Source organism: Pelodiscus sinensis, chromosome 1 (genome assembly GCF_052426305.1).
Source record: "Pelodiscus sinensis isolate ZL-2025 chromosome 1, ASM5242630v1, whole genome shotgun sequence".
In the NCBI taxonomy this organism is placed as follows: Eukaryota; Metazoa; Chordata; order Testudines; family Trionychidae; genus Pelodiscus; species Pelodiscus sinensis.
The window spans coordinates 322,616,518-322,629,725 of record NC_143052.1 but is presented as its reverse complement, the minus strand read 5'-3'; the positions used below and the strand labels follow the sequence as shown (position 1 = coordinate 322,629,725).

The 13,208-nt window shown below is 43.9% G+C and overlaps 1 protein-coding gene across 2 annotated transcripts in view; it reads left to right on the top strand.

Moving 5' to 3' along the window:
* The window catches only part of MTMR2 (myotubularin related protein 2), an 87,396-nt gene that overhangs the window by 17,567 nt on the left and 56,621 nt on the right, over positions 1-13,208 (top strand). For both annotated transcript variants that reach the window (XM_089775728.1, XM_089775727.1), the window contains exon 2: positions 6,624-6,729. In XM_089775728.1, the coding sequence (XP_089631854.1) occupies positions 6,624-6,729 (106 nt within the window). The remainder of the gene's footprint in view (positions 1-6,623; positions 6,730-13,208) is intronic.

The window sequence follows — 13,208 nt, the reverse complement described above, 5'->3', positions numbered from 1 at the left end:
TGCTCATGGGAAAACATGTATTATATTCAGCTCAGGATGCTACTTTAAAGGATCAACTTTATAGAAAGTGACATTTTCTTTCCTTGGAACACTGAAGTCAGATTGAAACCCTGGTTTGCTTGCCAACAGAAGTGAATCTTTGTTATTCAGGCAAGTACCGTGGGGGCTATTTTAAGTCTGTCTCACACACACGCACAATGATTTGTTTGCTGAAATGGCTTCTTTTAAGATTATATTTACCACTGACACAGCCAAATCTCTTGAAGAAAAAGGCTGTATAATCCTATGTTATATAATTATCTGGCTTTTCTGAATTCCAGAGGACACTCAGCAGTTGGCTCTTTTTTATTTCAAAAGTGTTTGTGCCTTTTTTTCTGAGAAGTGTAAGTCAAGCAGAAGGTAAAGTAGAGGCATCTAATAATGTTTAGTGAAATCATGACTTCTGCATAACTCTTAAATACAATTAGTTGTACATTGAATACATGGACAGTATAAATACAGTTTGCTGAGCTTTTGTAGGTGTGCGCATTTTATATAAATGTATAATTAAGTTTCTGTCTGTGCATTCTGTAGTAGGTAGGATAATCTCTTTTTTAGGTCCATTTTGCTGTGAAGGTTCAAGGTCTGACTCATTGATATATGGGGGATAATGCTTCCTTCGTCTTCTCTGTTTAGACTGTGAGAGTTCTTTGGGACCAACCTGTGTGTTGCACTGTGAATGTACAGAGACTAGCATAGTGGGACCCCAATCTCAGTTGTGGCTTTTAGGTGTTTGTGTAATACAAATGAATTAAAATAGTCATTTGTACATGCTGTAGTTCAGGATCTCGTTCTACAACCCTTACACACAAAAGCACTCTTGACTCTTGCTGATGGGCACAGCAAGTTTAAGTTTAAGTACTCTGCAGAATTGTGCCATTAAGGGGCAATTGAGTAATCACTGGCATCCGTGTGTGAGTGAGGGTTCAGGCCCTTAGTGAGCAGCTAAATGAGAAACCTCGAAGTTACAGCAAGCACTGTTTCCTCTAATTTTTTCAATCCATGTGCAGAATAAATTTTATGTGCACCAAGGCATGTGTGAGTGTACACCACCAGTAGAAACACATATTGCCAACTGTGGATGCTCTTCTAATCAGCTGGATGGCACTTGAATCTCTCCTGGGCAGCTACCCAAGTGCAAACCTTACAGGGAACATGGACATTAAGGTCGACTTTGTGTCTTCAGACTAACACAGGCTGGATGGAGCAAAGCAGCAGTGTCTCAGAGGAATGGACTCTGTTCTGATAAGACCCGGAGTTTCCTCCATAATTCTTTTTTCCTTCTGTGAAGGAGAGAGGAGTAGGAAAGAGTGTTGAAAGGGAAGTGATGCCATCTTGAAAGTTGAAAATGAGTAGCAAGTGATCAATCACTGTTTCTTTTAGACTTTAAAAGAAAATGCACAAGGTATTAGAAGTGCTCCTATGAATGGCCCAACTACAAAATTCAAAACCAAGTGGATACCAGTTTTCTGGCTTCTGAAATTTCCAACTATTTTTTTTTTTTTTTTTGCCATGATTAATTTGCAGTTTTCAGGAATGCGCATTAAGAGAAACTTTGAGAAAAACAGGAAGAGAGGAAATGGAAGGAATATTCTTCAGTGCTTCTCTCCTTTATGACCCCTGCAGCTGAAACAACATAGCACAGTGCTGCATTTTATCACCTGTTTTCCATATCAGTTCAGTGTTGAGACAAAATACATAGTTTGATACTAGGGATGTCAATGGGTAGATGACTACACAATTAACTGATAAGCCTGGGCATATTGGTTAATCCTGTCGACTACACACATTTCCCACTGCCCTTGCTGTTTCTGTATCAGCTGGCTTCCCATGAGGGTGAGGATAAAGAGGCAGCAGCACGGAGGGTAAGGGGGACAGGTGGGAACTGATATGCATGGTGAGCCAGCTTTTAAGATGGTTTTACATGCGTGCTGGCTCCGCTGACCCTCCTGTTCCATTCCTCCCCCCTGCACTGCTGCTTCTGTAGGAGGCAGCAGCATAAGGGGGCCGGGGTGCAAGGGAGGCTTTTGTAGGGTTGCCAGATGGTTTCAACAAAAATACCAGACACACGTGACATTACATCACAATCTATATCACATCTTATTTAGAAAATACTGGACATTTATATTTTCTCATTTATATTTTTTCAATTTATTTCCCGAGCAGAAAGCTCAAATACTGGAGTGTCTGGTTCAAAACCAGACACCTGGCAACCCTAGGCTTTTGCGAAGCAATGCCCCGGCTCACTGCAAACAGAGGCTGCTCAACAGCAGCAGTCCTGACTGTGGGGGTTTCAAGCTCCCCATGGTCAGGGGCTGCTACCACCCTGTGCTGCTGCTTCTGTATCAGAGGTGGCAGCATGAGGGTCTGTGCGGGCAGCTGGTTTTTAAATTTGCCAGCCCCGCCTCTGAGGACTATCAAATAGTCATGTAACTGCTAAAAATGGATGCTGTTACACAACTATTTAATTACACACCATCTAACATCCCTATTTGATACAGCGAAAATATGTGAGCCTATATCAATTCGTATCTGAGCATCTGGCACATCTCTGAAAGCAAATAGCAGCTTCTTGTTGCAACAGCAGGCAAAGAACATTCATAAAAAAGCACTGGAGATTCAGTCTGGCATCATATGAGCTTATTTTGCTTGCTTTCATCATGAAAATGAGCCTGGCCAAGATTTTTATGCTTGGGTATGTAATTTAGTTTCTTAACGCATTATTCAAGCACCCAAAAGTGGCCCTGTTTTTGGATATGCTGACCATCTACCCCCCCCCCCCAATCTCTGCACTAGACCATGAGGTTTGAGGGGAGGCCTCCAACGTCCACGACCTCTGCACTAGGCACAGGAATGTGTGCCCTCTAGGGCCTGCATATTTATACCTGCCTCTGGAAATTTCCACTACATGCATCTGACTAAGTGGGTCTTTGCCCATGAAGGCTTATGCTCGAACACTTCCATTAGTCTATAAGGTGCCACAGAACTCCTCGCTGCTTTTATAGGGAAGTATATTCATCCTAAATATACATAGGCAGGAAGCAGATCCCGAAACTGCAGGTGATTGCAGGGAAACATTAGGATTGAAAAAGCAAGAATACTCCAGAAAGTCATCCTTGGTCCTTTCCCCAAAAGTGCCTTCGTATCACTGCAGGGATCTCTGTTCCTGTTTAATAATGGTGACAAAACAGGAAGCGGGCAGAGTGCTTGGTTTTGGAGCCTGGAGTGAGCAGAGGCTAGGAGGTACATGGGATCCTGAGGTACATTCTTAAGGGTCAGTAATATAAGCGTTAGCACTTTTGTTGAGCGCCAGGTGTTCTGAAATACAGCAGCGACAGTATCCCCACAGCATCCTTGTGAGGCTCAAAAATCTTATTACCCCATTTCACAGGTTTGTGAGGATCCAGTCCCATATAAACATTGTGATGTAGCCTTCTTGACTACAGTAGAGTTGTACTGATTTACACCTGCTGAGGTCTAGTTGTGCTCAAACATACATGGTCATCCCATTTTTGGGGAGCCCCTTTTAGTTTTCAAAACTAGCAATTACACAGAACTGTTAAAATTGATAGTGTCATTATTTCCCAGCTAATGAATTCCTCCCTGACAGCCTTATCTGTTCCCTCCAGAAATACCTGCAAAAGTGGGCTGTTTTACAGCGGGTCTGGAAGGCTACCAAATCTCTGGGAGTGAAGGAGCATTGCAAAATTCAGGGACCCTCATAGAGAATAACCAGGCAGCTGCGCTCTGTTCTGAATGAGGGGATCAGCACCTCGAGTGCCTCCACTGATGGTAACTGCAGTAGTGTAGAGCACAAAAAGGGGGGCCTGTCTGGTAGCTTAGACCCATGTCATTTAATAGATCAAACACACACCCTGAACTCCACCGTGAAGCCCCCAGGCCACCAGTGCAGCTACACTGGTATTATGTGCTCCCAATGAAAAACACCATATAACAGGCAACCTGCCAAGTTCCAGCCTAAGAATAGCTTCTGAAAGGGCCCAAGCAAAGTGCCCGACAGACATCTAACTCAGGGTGGCAGAGGCTTTGATACACTGGAGACACAACACAAAGAGGTCAAGTGGTTTGCCCAGATCACACAGGAAGTCTGTGGCAGGCTTAGGAACAAATTTCAGTTCTTCTCATTCCAGGTCTGCACGTTAACTGCAAGACTATCTCTTCCTTCAAGGAGTATTAGGCACATGGCTTCAAGGGTTTTTCCCTACATGGTCGTAGTGGAGAACTCTAGGTTAGCTAAAAGCACTGACCGTAATAAATGTGGTGTATAAAGGGACATCTGGTTAATTAGTTTGCTAAGTGGTGGAACTGGAGCCATGTCAACTCAGCCCTGACTGATACTGATAGGAGGAAGAATGTCATGAGCCAACTGAGTTTAAGTTCTTTGTTCCTTAGTGTCATTTCATTTCAGTATTAATGATTGATAAGGAGAATAGAGACACAGAGCCAAACATACACCACCTATGTACTCTGCAGTGCTGACTTATCCAGGTATGTCGTGAATGTTTGCTGTGCATGCAGGGCACATTTTTCAAACGTGCTCCATGCTGGCCTAGCTCTGTGATCACTGATGTTGACGTCAGTTTTACCGATGAGTTCAGTGAGAGCAGCATTAGGCCAATGATGCATGAGCATTTTTGAAAATTTCACCTTGAATGTGTAAACATTTCCCTGCATTAGAAACCACTTGGGACTAAGTGTGAAATGCTCCTACAACCTTGACTGAATGTCTACTGCTTTGTCCTGGGTAGTAATTTATCCTTGTGCAAAATGAGCTTACAACTCTACCAGACAGATTGGGTAATCTTTTACTTGCACTTTGCATCGGTGGACACAACATGCAAGGCAGTGGAGAATATGGCCCCTACAATATAAGTCTGGTCTCAAAGGCGAGGAACTGAAGAAAGGAGAACTAGAGTTGATATCCATGATGGGGACTTCTGCAGATAAGTGACACTTTTTATGGGATGACTCCCATAACTTGAATGTTGGTGCTGTTGAGGAAAGTCTGTCTAGGTGGGGAGAGAGGGAAGAGTGAGAAGAGGTGGCTTTGTGTTCAAACAGTGCTGGTGTATTGAAAGCTCTGTAAACCCCTGTGTGGATGGATACATGCCAGGCACAGGACAAATTGGGACTTTTGTGAACACTCTTGGATATAGGATCTTTTGTTACAGCTGCACAGCACGTCAGGAGAGCTACTGTTGAAATGCTAGGTGTACGCTGGTAAAGTTAGAAGAAAGTAGGGTTGCCAGGTGTCTAGTATTGACCCCGACAGTCCAGTATTTTCGCCTCCTGTCCGGTAAAAAAAAATTCAGAAAATACCGGACACCTAAAATGTCTAGTATTTTCTGTTTTTTTCCCTGCCAGCAGGTGAAAATACCAGACACCTGGCAACCCTATGACACACTCAGCAACTGGGCCCAGCCCCCGGCCCTCCCCCCCTCCCCGTGTTCCCTGCTTACCTGGCTCTGCAGGGAAGCTCCTTTGTAGCTTGACCAAGAAAACAAGATGACCGCTGGCAAAAAACCTAAAGTCCTGAGCAAGGGGAAGCAATGCTTTCCCTGGGTCTTAGTGCTCAACCTCTCCTCATCTTATCCCTATTATAACCGCTCGCCATTAAAGGGGCCATGCTGTTTTAATGCTGTTTTATTTTATTTTTTTGCTTAACTCTTGGGGGGTTTTTTCTCAACAACTTTGGTCTTCCCCCCCCTCCTTTTTTCCCCCTCAAACAGAATTTTTTCCCCGGTGTTTTTTTTTTTGCGGGAGAGGGGGGGAGTGTTCGGTATTTTTGTTGAAAACATCTGGCAACCTTAGAAGAAAGTTGCAGTGTGAATATACAGTAAAACAGTTTTAATTATGCACAGTCATATTGGAGGGGCAATATAGAAAAACAGGATGATGCCATCTTATTATAGTATGTCCAGTAGTGCTACATGTCACGAAGGAAGTATGAGGATCTAGGAGAAGAGCCTGTTGTAATGCATGAGTTACATTGAAACTCCAAGGGAAAAGTTATAGTTCAGGAGTGGGGAACCTAAGGACATGTGGCTGGATGTGGCCTTCAGTTTGCCTGCAGCCAGCTTCTGAGAGTCAGGGCTCCCCCCCACCAGCACTGGGGAGCCCACGTTGACACTCCAGCTCTCCTGCCACTCACCTGCAGGGCTGGAGTATGCAAAATCTACCAGTCTAGGCCCCACTAGGCTCCAGTGTGCGAGGAGAATGTGAGGGGTGTCTTTTTCCTTCATTTGGGGGCCACGTTAGTACGGATTTGCGGGTGGGTTTTTTTGCTTGTGTGTGGCCCCCAACTGATTTTTATGTGGGTCAGCGATCCCCACCCCTGTTATAATCAATAGAAGAAACTTTTAGTTCTGATTTCATTTTCTCTGTTTCCATGGTAAATCTGTGGTCAGGCTAGGAGAGGGCCTGTCTTGCATTCAGAACCCTGTATATTTTTATCCTGGAGCAGCCCAGTAACATCTCCTACATATAAGTGTGAAATTGAGATTTTTAGTTTTAGTTAGACTCAGCAATGCACAGTTCTGACATACGTGTTTGTCTCTCTGCAGTGCTTCCACCTCTCACTCGGACCATTCAGTACATACAAAATCTGCTTCAGTTGTGTCATCGGATTCGGTCTCCACCTCCACAGACAACTTTTCTCCAGATTTGAGGGTATGTATTCCTTTTCGTGGGGTTAGAGCCGTGGTGGCCAACCAGTTCTGTAGCGAACTAGCCACACTCATCTGGCCAAATAGTCACATATGGCTAGTAGCTAGTGTGTTGGACACGACAGGGCTAGAGTGAGATCCCAAGTCCACCATTTCGTGGTGGCATAAGTGTAAAAATAGCAAAAAGACTTCAGCCTCCAGATTATTAGCCCAGTCTATGTAGCAAGAGATGGAGGGGAATGCTAAACCTGACGGCTGAAATAGGAGTGAGATTGAGCTCTACACCACTGCTTCCCTTGGTATTGGAAAAGCCGCCTTATAGAGCCACGCTGTCAAAGACTGAACAACCCACATTTGGGGCCAGACTTCTAAAAGAGGTCAACTTCCAAGATTTCAGCCACCTAACCAAGGGCTGAATTCAGCACCTAGCTGCTCCCATGACTTCTTATTTTGGTGCCTAAATGGAAGCTGATCCTTTTTGAAAATCTGGCCCTGTTTGTGAGCATCCAACTCCTGAAGTATCTGACCCCTAATATCTTAAAATAGCTTGCACTGTAGTGATCACTGGCAAATATTAGCTGGTATATTCACAAAAAAAACCAGATTTTTCCTCCAATAAAGATCTCTTAAATCAAAATGTCAAATGTGGGTACCTAGAGCCAGGCAATTAAATTCATAACTGGACTCCTAAATAAATGGTCTAAGGGTCAGGATGCTGAAAAGTATCTTGCAGCTCATGCTGAAGCCAGTGGGACTTGTAGTAGGCATGTAAAACACATACAAAAATAGTAACCTTGAAACTGACCAAAATTATGTTGGTTACAAGTGTTACCTGGGGATATAAGGGTAGGGAGGAAAGGTTGCTGGAGTGCTCTCAGCTGCTGGCCCTGCACTTCCTAGCAAAGTTTAACTGTTAACAGGAACTGATAAGTATCAGTTTATTGGTTAATTGGTTAAACTCTTACATCTCTAATTTGTAGACGAATGAGGGGCCATGTCACCACTTGCCCAACAACCTGGAATTGCTCACAATGCTTTGCTTCTGTAGCTTCCACCTGGGCTGCTCACAAACAGCCTGCTAGCATGCAGGCATGCCAGAATGTCTGTTAAGCTAGAGCCCTGATCCAGCAACTCTAACCTTACCCACCTGACAGCAAACACCAGCTACGCTCTGGCTTCCACCAGCCTTAGTTACTATTACAGGGTGATCTCAACATACTCCCATTCTCAAACTTTCCCCCAAATTGTGTGTTCTGTACTCCTACTCCTGGACAATCCAGACATATTAGGTCTGTTGCCCCTCTATGGGTATCAACATACAACAGTCTGCTATAAGGATGTTAAAGACTAGTTGACTATCCAATAAGCATTTGCTTATCAGATAGTCTTTTGACTAGTTGACTAGTAGATATTCCCCCCCCCCCCTTGCTGCCGCTATGAGATAGAGGCACCAAAGGGGGTGGGGTTATTCTGTGCGCTTCAAAAGGGCTGCCTTAGAGCCTGGGGTCGGCTGGGGAGTCAGCTGTGGATCAGCTGTGCAGAGGGCTGTCCCTTTAAAATCCCACCTCTGCGCGATTCAAAGGGCCTCACCGTGACATTTTCCCAGATCCCGAGATCAGCTGGGGAGTCCCCAACTGACCCCGGGTTCTGGTGAAGTGCCATGTAGAACCTGGGGTCAGCTGGGGACTCCCCAGCTCACCCCGGGCTCCTAGAGGCATGCAGCCTAGCATGGAGCTCAAGGTCAGTGGGGGACTGTAAGTCCCCCGCTGACCTCAGGCTCCAAGGCTTTGACATGCACAAGAGCTCCTGCTGGGAACTCTTGTGCATTTCAGAGCAGGCATACCGCATGCAGCCTGGAGTCAGCGGAACTTCCCGCTGTCCCCGGGCTGTACACGGAATTGCGCATTCCTCCTTTGAAATGCAGGGGCTCTTGTACATTTCAAAGGAGGAATACGGAAGTGCCTATCGACTAGTCAATTAACTGCATTTTAACATCCTTAGTCTGCTACCTGAAATGAAACTATCAAAACAATTCAGAACACTGGATTTATTTTAAGAAGAGAGAGGTTTTCATTGAGTACAAATATAAGCCATAAAGTCAGAAATAGTTACAAGACAAATAAAGATAAATGCTTCCTAGTAATAAACTTAACAAATTAGACTTAGTTCAAGGTGAAGTCCCTTACCATGCTTTCCCATGAACATTGCTGACCCAACTCCCAGGCTAAGACCTTCTCCCACAGTCCAATCTCATTTGTCATTTTAGGTGGGGGGAAAAAATAAATGGATAAGGAGAGAGAATTTGGTGTGTTTCTGCCCCTCAGTTTTCTAGTTCAGCTACTCTTTGAAATGCATTTTCTTGAAGGTTAAATTTGGTGTGTTTCTGCCCCTCAGTTTTCTAGTTCAGCTACTCTTTGAAATGCATTTTCTCCTTGTTAAAGTTCATTCAAACAGTAAAGAAGGTGATGTGGTAGATGGTGGAATAAGAGGGTGCACACTGTTTCTTCTCACCTCTTTTGCTGAGTATGCAGATTTTCTTGTCTCCAGTCTTCTCCCTCTTACTGTCTGAGGGCGCTGTTTACAGCTTATCCATAAACTGAAGCAAACACGTATTTCTTTGCTTAAGACCAGTTTTCGCTGCCTAATTGGGGCTATATGGCTATGTCTAGACTGCAAGCCTCTTTCGAAAGAGGCTCTTTCGAAGATACTTTCGAAAGAGCCTCTTTCGAAAGAGAGCGTCTAGACTGCACGTTGAACTTTCGAAAAAGCGGCTTGCTTTTTCGAAAGAAAGCATCCAGTGAGTCTGGATGCTCTCTTTCGAAGAAGCCCTATTTACATTGAAGAACGCCTTCTTTCGAAAGAGGAACTTTCGAAAGAAGGCGTTCTTCCTCGTGTAATGAGGTTTACCGCCATCGAAAGAAAAGCCGCGTTCTTTCGATTTAATTTCGAAAGAACGCGGCTGCAGTCTAGACGCAGGTGAGGTTTTTTCGAAAAAAGGCTACTTTTTTCGAAAAAACCCCTGAGTCTGGACACAGCCTATGGTATGTGCCTGAAGAAGAGCTCGTAGTATTGCCGAACACATTAAAAATCATGAGTCTTCCTTAAAAATCATGGGAACTTTAAAAAAAAAGGGGGGGGTTCACTTATTTTCCCTCTAGACTTTTTCTGTTCAGCGTTCATGTTCTCAAGCCTGTCTGCAAATGTAAGGGCTAGACACTTTTTAAAAAAAATGAAATCTGAGATTCTCATAATGACAGAACTCTAAGAACTGGCGCTACAAAACAGACTCTGTGTGCTTACAATAAAATCATGAGAGTTGGCAAAAGCAACACAGGCCTTTTTCTTTTTTATACTGTGGATTGTGTTAAGTTTCATCTCTGTGTAGTCTTGTAGAGTGTAATTTTTCCATGACTGGTATCTTTCCAGCCCATAGCTAACAGAAAATCCCCTAGTTTTACAGCTACAAGGACTTGATTGTTTCCATTTGAAGAAGCAAGGCTTTGAGGCTTCTCAGCCATTTGTACTTAAACACTAGGCTGCAGTTTGAAAATTAAACATATGTTCTTGTATTCTGATGATAATTTGTATGCCTTCAGTATCTTCCTTTTAAGGATCCCTGTTTTCAACACAAACACTCATGAATTCATCCTCATAACACCCTGATAAAGCAGATAAATAGATAGCTTCCCCCACTGTAAAGTAGGAATGTTGAGATAAAGAAATTAAGAGGTTTATTCATTTTCAGAACTACGGCCAGATCGCAAGACATTCCGATTCCTGGTCTTGTTGCTTAGACCAGTGTTTCTCAACCAGTGGTACAAGTACTCTTAGAGGTACTTGAGAGAAATCTGGGGAGTACGTCAACACAACTGAAATTTGGAGAAAACTAAATTTTTGTTTTAAGTTTTACGGCGCTTTATTATTTTTGTACTTTTTACACCCAAAAATTTCATTGCCCACCTGGTTACAGTTCACTTGTTTAAACAAATGTGTTGCAATGGTAGAAAAAAATGTGAGTGTCTGAAAACTGTAGGTGCTGGGGGTACTTATAATTTTTTTAAGGGGTACTTTATAAAGTAAGGTTGAGAAACACTGTTAGGCCATGCCTAAGACTGGAAACTCTGTTATAACTTTAACTGCACTTACATTTAACTAGAAGACTTACTCACTTTTGTTCGGGTCCTTAATTCAGCTTGTGTTTTTTGGCAAATAAAATGAAAATGTCCATGCTTCATTTAAATCATTGCTCTGGGGTGGGACCGGGGATGAGAGGTTCAGTGAGCAGGCTGTCCTGGGCAGAGAGGTCTACCCCAGTCCCTTCTCACTGCAGCAGCTTGGGGCCAGGTGAGAAGTGCCTCTCCATGGTCACTGCAGCTCCTGCAAGAACAACCGGGTGAGGGGTGTATGTCCATCTGCACTCCCCAGCCAGCGTGAGGAATGCAGCAAACTGTGCGCTTTCCCCTTGCTCCCTGACGCAGGGGAACAGCCAGCAATGTCCCCGTATGAAAGGGGAGAGGGGTTTCAGCCTCCCTGCCCTCCCTAAAAAGCACCTGGGATTAAGGAGACTTGGGGCCAGGACAGTCCTGGATGGGTTGCATGCTCCTACCCAGCCCCTTTCACCTCTCTGGTGAGTCTGTCTCCTTTCTGTATGGTTTATGAGAAGCAATCCCATTCCAGGCACATCCCACTTTTCTGGCACTACCAAACCCGGACCTTGTTTTTAGTTATGAGAAGAAGAAGCAGCTGCATACCAAATTTGGTGGTCCTAGCTCTTACCATTTAGGAGGAGTTGGTGAACAAGCAGATAGACAAACTCTCTCAAATATATAGTAGATTCTTATTCATTCCTTCAATCTAGAGTATACATCTGAGTTAGATTAACCAATGTCCGATCTGTACATGTGCATGCCTGCATGTGTGTGTGTTTGTGCATACTCTGCGTGTATTTATTCATAGGCTACAACTGCACGGATGTTTGAGAGAAGGGTGGAAAGAGAAGTAATGGATATTACAAAAAGCCCATTGGACCTCTTTCACTCAACAGAAACCATTCTCCTTAAGTGGTCACTCCACTTTTCTCTCCTCATGCCCAAGTTTAATGTAAATCAGCAAGTACCATTGCCATTAAATATGCTGTAGACATCTACTGTTTTCTTGAAGATTACCTTCCACAAATGGAAAATCAAGCAGTACATAACAGATTACTAAATCCTGCTCTTTTAGGGTCCAATCCTCTAAAGTTCCTGGGTTTTCACCTTCCATTCACTGAATTGGATGTTGAGACACCTTAGAGGAGGGGGCCCATCAATGGTACGGCTTTAATGAAGCCCATGTCATGCAAGAAGGAAATTATCAGTAAGTTTACTAAATAGCTAATATTTTAATTAATACCACTTTCAGTCCCCTGTGTTTTGATTGCACCAGATGTATGTGTTTTCCCAGTATTTTATTATGATGGAAAGAATTCTGCATCTGTGTTTATAAACAAGATTTCACAATTTAAGACTTTTCCATCTCCTGGATTTTGCTAAATGACCTTTTGATTTTCAGCTTCTCTTCTTACCAGAAGTGGTGTGGCTTTTACTTTGTGTTAGTGACAACATTGGCAGCTGTATTGGCAGATACGTCCTCCCAATCCATACATCTGTAGACTTTTTTTGCTCGTCTTTATTTTTTGCTGACCACAAAAAAGACAAAGAAGTTTGCTTAATGTCTCTTAATTCAGAACCAGTGGGTAAAAAGGTTAAATATGCCTCCTCTCTTGGGTTTTTGGCTAATAAGAGTGAGCATATTTTCAAAGAACCCAGCCTCATTTTAGATCTTTTTTCTTCACTGTGTAAAGATTTCTGCTGCAATACAGGCAACCCCTGACTTGCGACCGCTCGACCTGCGACCCCCAGAATTTATGGGTACCCTGCTCCAGGAGCCGCGGGGCCGCCTACTGCCCGGCCCAGCCCCTGGCCAGCCCATGGTGCTGTTTGCACCGTGGGGCCGTCTACTGTCCAGACTAGCCCCTGGCCGGCTGGCTCGGAGCACTGTGCCACAGGGCCGCCTGCTGCCCAGCGGAGCCCCCTGGCTCCAGGACTCTACAACTCCCAGGAGGTAAAGTGGGCTAGGAACGGAGCCCCTATTCATAACATTGCCCCATGGGCAATAAGGGTTCGAGTTATGACAGCCCGACTTACGACGGTTCTCCAGGAACCAATTAGGTTGTAAGTGTGGGGTTGCCTGTCGTTAGTACTTAACTACACACTTTTGTGTTTCTATAAAATAATAGTCTCCCCTTCATCCCTAAAATGCAACATTAGGGATAGAAATTTAAACATACATTCAAAAATAAGGGCAGCAGGGCAGCATCGTTTCAGACACATTATATATACATTTAATCCAAAATGCAAATTTTATAGAAGGATGAGGCTGGCTTTTAAATTATAAATAGTCTTTATAATCCTCACACCAACTATGTCTCTCATACTCCAGTTT